Genomic DNA, 10,631 nt, shown 5'->3' on the forward strand with positions numbered 1-10,631 from the left:
CGATTTTTTTTTTTTTTTTTTTTTAATTTTAAGCCAAGATCCCAAAGCCAGGGAGCGTCTTCAGAGAGAAACACTGGGGCAGGCTCAGGGCACAGGGGTCAGCAACTAAAGGCCAGATCGGGGACGCTGACTGTTTCATCAAATGCAGTTTCACGGGCACGAAGCCATGCCTGTTTGTTCACGAACTGTCTGTAGCCTCTCTGGAATGACAATAGTAGAGCCAGAGACCTGCAGCCCTGGAAGCCGGAAATGTTTACCACCCAGCCCTCTGAAGAACAGCCAGCTGATTCCTGAGCACAGCAGTTCTGGGTTCAAATCCCAAGCGTGCCATTTAGCACCTGTCTGACTGCTAGGAACCTCACTTTTCTCTTCTGTAAAATGGGAATGATACTAATCTAACAAACTACTAAACAATGGTGCCATTACAATAGAGGGTAGCGGGGTGAAGGCAGCCTTTTCACCACTGTCCTGAAGCAGATGCCACTGTTATCCTCATTTGACAGATGAGCAAACTGAGGCTCAGAGAGATTAAGGAGCCTGCCCACAGTGAGTGGGGGAGCTAGGAGCCACCCCCGCGATATCTGGCTCCAGAGACCCTGCTCTTCACAGCTCGGCTATGTGATCAGGTACTCGAATGCTTACGACAACGGACAAACGAGAATGGAAATAAGACATTAAGTTATTATTTATTTATTTTAAAACCTGCGCAATTGAAAGATTTTGCCCTTCAGATTCAAATGCCTATTTGAGAAAAAACTTTCATATTGATTTATTAAGTTCATGCAGAGGACAAGCAGAAGGGCCTCATCCAGGGTAGATGACTCAGTGACGATCACAGCTCCACCTCTCAGAATGTTCTGAAGGGGTAGAAATTTCCAATGTTTTTCCTTACCATAGGACTTGGTGGCTAAATTCAATGCCTGGTAGCTTAAGTGAGCGTGGGAGCCTTTTTCCAGCAGAGTTGGGGAGGAGCAGAAGGAAGAACTGGGTGCAAGGCAGAGGGCTGGCCTCAGCTCCGGCCTGCCTCGGGCAGGTTGCCTCACCTCTCTGAGCCTCAGTCTCACCTGTGAAGCCAGGATGAGGACACCTGCCTTGCTGGACACTGGGGATCAGGAGGCTCCCCCCAGGTAATGTAGGTGAATGTGCTTCTAAACTCCGAGTTTGTGAGAATTAACAATCTAATTTTTTCTATTCCTGATCAACCTCAAACAGGGTCTTGCTCTGTAACCAGGTTAGAGTGCAGTGGTGAAATCACAGCTCACGGCAGCCTTGAACACCTAGGCCCAAGTGATCCTCCTGCCTCAGCCTCTCGAGTAGCTGGGACTATAAGCACATGTCACCATGCCCAGCTAATTCTTAAAATTTTTGTAGAGACAGGGGTCTCACTACATTGCCCAAGCTGATCTCAAACTCCTGGCCTCAAGCAATCCTCCCACCTCAGCCTCCCGAAGTGCTAGATTATAGGTGTGAGCTACCCTGCCCTGCCAACCTCAATGTTTTTGAGGCTCATTAAAAGATAAAGGAAGCCTAATTCTGTTCTTTCCACTTCTTTCCAACCCTTTAAAATCTCTCCATAGTTCAAAGTAAATTAAATTCCTATATTTAAAATGCCCAGAAACCTTTTAAAAAATACATCAATTTTCACACAGATAGTTTTAGTGACAATTTACTATCTTTCTAGCAACTAAAATAAAATTATAGATTTTCAAGAGAAGTACTACTTTGGATCAAATTTAAGCATATGCAGAATGTACAACACCAAGAGAGAACCCTGATGTAAACTATGGACTTTGGTGATGATGATGAGTCAGTGTAGATTCACTGACTGTAACCAACGCACCCTCTGGTACAACATGCTGACGGTGGGTGAGGCTGTGCGTGGGGGTAAGGGAGGTTGATGGGAATTCTCTGTACTTTCAGCTAAATTTTGCTGGGAAGCTAAAATTGCTACGAAAAATAAAGTTTATTAATTAAAAAAAGAATACGCAATATAATGAAAAAGCTATCACTTTACTTTAAAAAGAGAGCTCCAGATATGTTCACAATGGCAATTTGTGGATGATCATTATGGCATGGTTTTTAAGGGCAAAAAGCGGAAAACCACCTATGTGTCCACCCTAAGGAGAACAGTTAAATACAACACATTCAAACACTGGACTAGCACACAGCCCTTACCAAGAATGAAGCAAATCTAAATCTGTATGTGCTGTAAGAAGATAACATAAGATATAATGTTAAGTTAAAAAAGCAAGCTGAAGAACAAGATTTAGTAGATCTCATCTGAGTAAAAATATTAAACGAAAAAGGACAATGAGTATGTACAGAGAAAATTCTAGAGCTATACATGAAATTTCAACAGAAGTTACCTCTGAGCAGTGGCAGGGGCTGGGGAAGATAGAGAAAGGAGGAGAATTTCATTCTACTTCACCCCCTCTTCTCTACTATTTGCATTTTTACCATGAACAGAAATTGCTTTTATAAAGTTAGTAAAAATTAAATGTCTAGCTGGTGTTTATAACACAAACATGTCATCAGGGAAACAGGTTGCCACTGGGGTGTTCTCTGAGTAAAGAAAGTAATGTTCACTTTACTTTGGACTGGGGGTAAAAGGGCACTTTCTGAAATTGCGATCGAGGTTTAAAATTTACCCGCAGGCAGCCGGCAATGTATTTAGTAAAAATACCAGTTAAACCAGCATTTCATAATCACTTTCATCTGTGACAATGGAATCCGGCAGGCCCTTGGTGTAGACCACACGGCCCCCACCATGGTACACAGAGTGGCTGGCACACACCACCTCTCTAGCCTGTGGTGAGAGCCACCCCTCAGTGAAAACACCTTCAGAGCCAGCAGGGCCCCACCACACTGCGGCCCCCAGAGACTCCCCGTGCACTAGATCGCCCTCATTGGGAGACAATGCCAAAAGACGGGTTTTTCTGAGACGGCCGTCTTGTACATTAAAATATAAGCATATACTTACTTCCATTCATCATTTTGTCTTTAGCAAGTGGGTGTGTTGTAACTTTACTTCCAAAACCTATTTCATGAGCCAACAGAGCAGTAGGACCTAAAAATAAGATCAATAAAAAGATCTAAGAGCAGATACAGGAAAATCCATGTTTTAAAAATTGCAATAGCAAAAGTATTCTTCAAAATCAAGAAGGTCTTACCTAAAGTATAGTTATGATTCTGAAATTAAACACTCCTTAGTATGAGAGGTAAAGTATGTTTATAACAAACCATTTGCTTAAATACTTCAATAACCATTTAATCAAAAAAATTTACCTTGATACCAGTAGAGCATACCAGATGAACAAAATATGCTCACTTCCCTCCAGGCCCCTGTCCCAAGAACAGGGACGGAATGTATCAGGAGTCCAAAAGAGGGGGAGACCACTGTCGGGTAGGGCTAACTTCTTACTTCACTCTTAGCAAAAGGAAAGATTTAGTTACACATTAAGGGCAAGTGGTACTCTCTGAACTTCTGGACTTTATTGCTGTTTTATAGTTTTATTTTTCTACTTGAAAATGAAAAATGGAAAATTAACACTCATTCATCCATCTATCCATCCAAATGTACCAGGTGGTAGGGTTATTAATGTGAATAGCACAACGTGCCCTCCCTGAAGGAGATACTGTGAAATGCCTAACAGGCTGAGATGTGAAGGCACCAGCATCACTTTATTAAAACTACTGAAGCAGGCCGGGCACGGTGGCTCACGCCTGTAATCCTAGCACTCTGGGAGGCCGAGGCAGACGGATTGTTTGAGCTCAGGAGTTCGAGACCAGCCTGAGCAAGAGCGAGAACCCGTCTCTACTAAAAAAAAAAAAAATAGAAAGAAATTATCTGGACAATGAAAAATATGCAGAAAAAATTAGCCGGGCATGGTGGCACATGCCTGTAATCCCAGCAACCCGGGAGACCGAGGCAGGAGGATCACTTGAGCCCAGGAGTTTGAGGTTGCTGTGAGCTAGGCTGACGCCACGGCACTCACCCTAGCCAGGGCAACAGAGTGAGACTCTGTCTCAATAAAAAAAAAAAAAAAAAAAAAAAATCTGACGCAAAGAACCACGCACAAACTTCAGTTTGTGACGCTATGCCTTGCCTCTTAATGTGAAGTCTTTGAGAATATTACAGGTACTAACTTGAGATTTTTATCCAAATGTATTCACTGAAAATGGTCAACTTCAGTGATAATCACAAGCATATTTTGTATGTAATGGTCCTCAAATAAAGAATAAAACCAAAAAGGTTTTATAGCTTTAACTGTTACCCTATCTGAAAACGTATTTATTCTACCTTTTTTCTCTAAGCCACACAATAAAAAATTCTTTCTAAGGTCTCATGTCATACCTAGAAAAACGTGTTAGAATAGCAACTTGACCTTCTAAATGCTTAGGGTGCTGTGGGACCCTACAGTACAGTCTGTATACGTTTAGCTTTAGCAAACCTAAGACTTAGTCTTACTGACCTTTCATTTTTTAACAGGAATCCAAGAAAAAGTGGTTATATAATATACCCTCAGACCATAGCTGTTACAAACAGTAAGAACACACAAATACCGAATTACATAAGCTCTCTGCCTAGTATCAGGTGTCAGTTTCAGCCCAAGTCCTGATTTACAGCTCTTAAATCAAGCCTCAAATATATGTCTCTCTTCCTGTTACTTTCATTCTACATACAGCAGCTATGTATGGTAGCAAATTATAAAAGTGTAAAAACTGAATAACTGTCACTTGATTTTTATTTGAATGAATTCATAAATCACCTTTCTTTCTTATTTGGTAAGATTTTAAGAAATAAGAAATTCCTACATTGTATTTTAAAGTAAACTTCACTAGATGATCATACAGCGAGGAGAGTGATCATGCAGTAAGTTAGAATTTTTAGGCTACTCCCTTCGAGGTGATAAAATTGCTGCCTACAATATAATGTTAATAAATTTACGTTACAGTTGGTAGGAATTTACTGATAGCTTACTCATCACGGTAAGCTCTTAATTACTGCTTTCTGGGACTTAAGAACCCTATTTGGAAGATTACACAGAGACATTTAGTACTCCCATTACTTGAAATTCTGAGGCATGAAAAATGCTGCCGAGTCTGCACTACCGCCGAACTCTGAAGGCGAACTCCACCAAATCCCCTTCTGTAGTCAGGGACCAAAGCCAACAGCGCCACCCTGTGGTAACTTACAAAAGACTTACACCTTGGGCAACCCCCCCCCAACTCCTCCAGGTGTCCAAGGGCTCCTTCCCCGAGCTCTCATGCCCAGACCTCTCCTCACACCTGCCCACCTTCACCTCCTAGCTTCCCCCTGCTCCCACCCCAAGTAAATTTCATTTCATTTTCTTCTCAAGATAGTCTCCCTTCCAATTTCTGTCTTGCTCATTTACTCAGTATTAAAGGCTAAGCTAATATTCTTTCAGTTCAGAAAAGTTTCCAATTTCTAACTGCAACACTTTAGAATAAACTGATTTTTTGTTTGCTGATTTAAAAAATCTGAATCTCTTCCACCATTCCTCTGTTCCAATCCCATTACACACTTGCGTTACTGCATTTACTCAGCTCGTTGTCACACTTTTTTGTATTTTTGTGTAGTGCCTCGAATAGTGGTGTAGGATATTCAACAGTATAAACTGCTAGAGTGTTGTTTACTTTTTAATGTCAATTTAAATTATTATAAGGTCCACATGCTTCTAAGCACGGCATTCAAGCTTGCCTGACCACGAAATAGCGAACCAGATGTGGCTGATCATTTTGCTACCTTTGTGGCACAGAAGGAGAAACTGACGTGCAGCTTTACTTTCAGCAGAGTCACAAGAGAACAAACCCAGGCCAAACCCTTACTTTCTTCCTTTGGTCAAAGCACCTGAGAATGAGTCTACTTTCACAGAAGCACACTAGTCAAAGAAAACCAAACTAATAGGATCTATGACCTTCTCCCCAAAGAGGAGCACAGCTCCCTGGGCTGCATAGACTGCAGTACCCTGGGGCAGGGGATAACTCCCTGACTCTTGTGACCCCAAGGACAGGGCCAGGGTGGTCACCTCTGTGGTCCTCTCAGTCTCTAATGCTGCAGTTCTCAAACATTGAGGTCTTAAGATCTCTTTAGCTTTTATGTGGGTCACTTCTATCAACATCTGCCATGTTATAAATTAAAACTGGGGATTTTTTTTTTAATAAATTCACCCTGATAAACTGAGAAATTTTTAAAACACAAGAATGGCACCATCATACTCTGATGTCACTCTTGCAAGAATGAGAGAAAAAGGGAAACAACATCTTAGTAGTATCTGCTTTGACCCGATGAGCCCACTGAAAGAACTTTGAGAAACACTGACTGCTCTGATGCGAAGTTCCTAGGATCCCCGGCCCGTAACTTCTTTTAAAAAGTCTATTGTATTGAATAAAACAACGTAATTTTATCAAACCATCCATTTATTCATTCACTCTTCTGACAAACATTTAATAAAGATCTTTAACAAGGAAAGCGTAGGCAAAAATTACACTATGGAAAAAATGCAAGATGGCAGAATATCATGATATTAAAGCAACAAGAATGGATTTTAAAATGGTATCAGAAAACGAAATATTCTTAAGTTACAAAGATGTGAGGACATCTATGAAGTACAAATGACCTTATTCTAAATGGCAGATAATGTGGTGCCCAAGATCATTCAACACAGAATCAGAAAACGCCCAGGAAGCAGGCGGAAAGCACCGTGAGGCTTCTGAATGTGCAGGGCAGGCACAGGGCAGAGCTGTTATGTTTGTGTCTGATAGATTCTTGCTGACTCCGTGCTGGCAAAAAGACTTTCTGGCACAGAGATTTGCTGTAACAAGCTGTTTACTGAATTCCAGAGGCCCTTATTTTGCTCTGAGGTCAACCAAACACAGAAAACGCTAAGTTTCACCGAATGTAGATCAAAGGCACTGAAGCAGAAAAGGGAACAATTGCACTCACTTCTGAAATGACACCGACCTCATGCCACCCAAACTAAATACATCAACACAGATGCCCTTCACGCTTTACGAAGGGGAAGGACTATCTGGAGTAAAACCTCGTAACGAAAGGCTACTCACTCCATCAACCAACGACACACTTAACACAGGCTGCTGCTGCACGTTACCTGCGCAGATGGCGGCTATGAGCCCCTTCCTTTCTTCCTGTTCCTTCAGTATCTCCTTCACAGCAGCAGACTAGTCAAAGAAAACCAGAATATATCCAGTCACCATTAAGCCACAAACCAATCTCTCACCAGGAAACTTTAGCAGAATCTGATTTTAGCTTAAACCACAAAAGCTCTTCGATCTATTTTCCAACAGTATTTCTAAACATTAATATAAAAATTAGCACATTCATAATGTGTCTGTATTCTTAAACCCAAGCAAGGCATTTATTATGAGAAAGGCATTCCTCCACATTTAAAGATAAGAAAAAAAAAGCAGTTTCCCATGGGCCCATTTGACCTTGCCATTTTATACTCGGGAAGCAAGAAACAGAAGGGAGGAAAGGTAGTGTCTGCAGAGAGAGGAACAGACTCTAGCAGGACATGATCCCTAACACCGACTCACTGGCTTTCTGAGTGTTTCTACCTGCCCTGCCCCACCCACCGGCCTCCCCCACTTGTTTCTCAGGGGCTGACTCCTGGCTCCCAACTTAAAATGAAGCAGCAGAGGCCCCGCTGATGACACGTTATTCCTGCTGGCGACTCTCAGCCCCAGCCTCCCTCAGCCCTGACTGCCGCGTGGACAGCCAGTTCCTTTCTCCTTCTACGCCTAGCCCTTCCCAAAGCACAAAATCAGATCACTCTGCTGCTGCAGGGGGAAAAAAAATAAGTAGTCATCCTTTAGACTATACTCACTGAATCTTCATAAATAATTGTTCCACCATTTCAGCTTACTTTCACAGTAAATGTTACTAAAAATATTGTTTTGAGTTAAGGCTAGTATACCATTTTGCTAATTTTAGGTGTTTCTATCGTATTCATAGCCTCCTCCCTATAATATCTGAAAAACAGCAAAACCAATGGAACATAGAGCAGATGCTGAAATACTTTCTTTAGAGTCCCCTCCCTCCGCCAGCTTTACTGGGGTATAACTGAGAACAGTCTTTACCTCAGATAAATTCTGTGCACCCAGATTCCCTCCTGGCAGGACCACCACATCATACGGTCCCTGTAACAGTTTAAAAAAAAAAACAAAAGAAAGAAAGTAAAAACATTTCATTTCAAATGTACATTAAAGTGAGAGTCCAATAATACTTTCCTATTTTAAATGTGGGACACAAGCAAATTACAGGAGATTATCTAAATATCTGCAAACAGTAGAACAGTTAAGTAAGTTAAGGTGTATCCATATGATGGAATTTTGTTGCAACTAGCAAAATATGCAGAAAATCAGTATACAGTAACATGAAAGGGTGTCCATGTTGCAGAACAGCAGGTATACTTACTGCTATAAAAAAACAAAAAAATATGTATGTGTGTGAAGATAGATGAATGTGTGCACGTGTATAAACACTGCATACACACCCCCACGTGTTGGTGTACACAGGTGTGCGGAGACAAAGGAGACGCCCCAGCTGCCAATGGGAGTAGTGTGGGCTGGGGTGGAGAGGGAGAGGGACAATGAGAAAGGGACAGTTAACATGTTGGCTTTACATATATATTGTATGAATCATTCTTCAATAAGAATGTACATAGCAATTTAAAGAATTAAAAGAAAGTTCTGAGTAAAAGGTGTAGACAAAAATATTTTTAACTTGATGAAAAATGAACAGGGGGCATACTTTAATATCCCAAACACCAAAACATTTTAGAAATATAATTAATTTCAAACTTGCTCAAATTACAAAATGGAAATTGGTTTTTTTCTGGAGACACTGTCTTGCTCTGTCACCCAGGCTACAGTGTAATGGCCTCATCATAGCTCACAGCAACCTCAAACTCCTGAACTCAAGCAATCCTTTTGCCTCAGTCTCCCAAGTAGCTGGGACTACAGGCATGCACTACCATGCCTAATTTTTTTGTTTTGTGTAGAGACAGGGTCTTGCTTTGTTGCTCATGTTCGTCTCAAACTCTTGGCCTCAAGTGATCCTCCAGCCTTGGCCTCCCAAAGTGCTAGGATTACAGGCATGAGCCACTGTGCCCAGCCTAGAATTACTTTTTAAGACCATAAACATCCTGTTATTTTAAAACCGAGCAAAACTCAAAACTAAAAACAAAATGTGTAAAATACAGAATTTCTTTCACTCCTTTTAGAATCTGAACCAAACAATACATACATACAAAAGGTAACCACTTCCTCAAAACACTACAAATAAAACTATCACATAATTCTGGAATTCTGCTATTGGGCATTTATCCAAAAGAAAGGATATCAGCATACTGAAGAGACTTCTGCACCCTCACATTTACTGCAGTACTATTCACAACAGCCAAGATTTCAGATCAACCTAGGTGTCCAACAACAGATGAATGGATAAAGAAAATGTGGTATATAAACACAATGGAATACTATTCAGCCATAAAAAATGAAATCTTATCATTTGCAACATGGACAGAACTGGAGGATAATATGTTAAACACGAAATAAGCCAGACACAGAAAGACAAATATTGTATGTTCTCACTCATATGTGGAAGCTAAAGAAAGAAGTAAAAAGTAGGACAGAGGATACTAGAAGCTGGAAAGAGTAGAAGGCACCATGGGATAGGGAGAGATTTGTTAAAGGATACAAAATAACATTTAGATAGCAGGAATAAGTTCTAATGTTCTATACCACTGTAGGATGACTATAGTTAACAATATTTCATAGTTTCAGTTAGAAGAAGGAGATTGAATGTTCCTAATACAAAGAAATGATAAATGTTTGAGATGGCAGATACGCTAATTACTCTGATCTAATCACTATACATTGTATGTATCAAAACATCACTATGTATCCCATGAATATGTGTAAGTATTATGTGTTAATTAAAAAAAAATAAACAGGTAACCACTGTTCTAAAATAGCCAAATAGCACAGGACGAAAAAAAAACTTGAGAAAAACCAATATCCATTTCTACTTCTCACTTTTAACGCACTATTTACAGGCTGGGCGTGGCTCACACCTGTAATCCCAGCACTCTGGGAGGCCGAGGTGAAGGATCACTTGAGCTCAGGAGTTCAAGACCAGCCTGAGCAAAAGCGAGACCCCGTCTCTACTAAAAACAGAAAAATTAGCTGGTGTCATGGCACGAGCCTGTGGTCCCAGCTACTCAAGAGGCTGACGCAAGAGGATCACTTGAGCCCAGGAGTTTGAGGCTGCTGTGAGCTACAATGATGCCACCGCACTCTACCAGGGTGACAGAGTGAGACTCTGTCTCAAAAAATAAAATAAAAATAAAACAAAAACAATTTATAAAGTTTCAACATCTTACATGTAAATATCAAAATTCAAACTCTCCACAATCTAGCAATGAAATATCTGAATTTATTATAATGGAATAAACTTTCTTCTATGCCCTGAAGACAGCTTGGTGTGGGGAACCATACTCCAAATGTGTCAGCAGGGCACAGCTAGCTGTTCACAGGCCTCCTTTCCTGTTGTGACTTCGCTCCCAGAGGGTACAGCCCACGCTCCC

At 41.0% G+C, this 10,631-nt stretch overlaps 1 protein-coding gene across 1 annotated transcript in view; it reads right to left on the bottom strand.

Moving 5' to 3' along the window:
* The window catches only part of PARK7 (parkinson protein 7), a 17,126-nt gene that overhangs the window by 3,142 nt on the left and 3,353 nt on the right, over nucleotides 1–10,631 (bottom strand). The window contains exons 3-5 of the mRNA XM_012662524.1: nucleotides 8,122–8,181; nucleotides 7,134–7,203; nucleotides 2,981–3,067 (exon numbers count right to left, since the gene is read on the bottom strand). Coding sequence (XP_012517978.1) covers nucleotides 2,981–3,067; nucleotides 7,134–7,203; nucleotides 8,122–8,181 — 217 coding nt within the window. The remainder of the gene's footprint in view (nucleotides 1–2,980; nucleotides 3,068–7,133; nucleotides 7,204–8,121; nucleotides 8,182–10,631) is intronic.

The sequence above is a fragment of the Propithecus coquereli genome, unplaced genomic scaffold (genome assembly GCF_000956105.1).
Source record: "Propithecus coquereli isolate 6110/MARCELLA unplaced genomic scaffold, Pcoq_1.0 Scaffold77, whole genome shotgun sequence".
Classification (NCBI taxonomy): domain Eukaryota; kingdom Metazoa; phylum Chordata; class Mammalia; order Primates; family Indriidae; genus Propithecus; species Propithecus coquereli.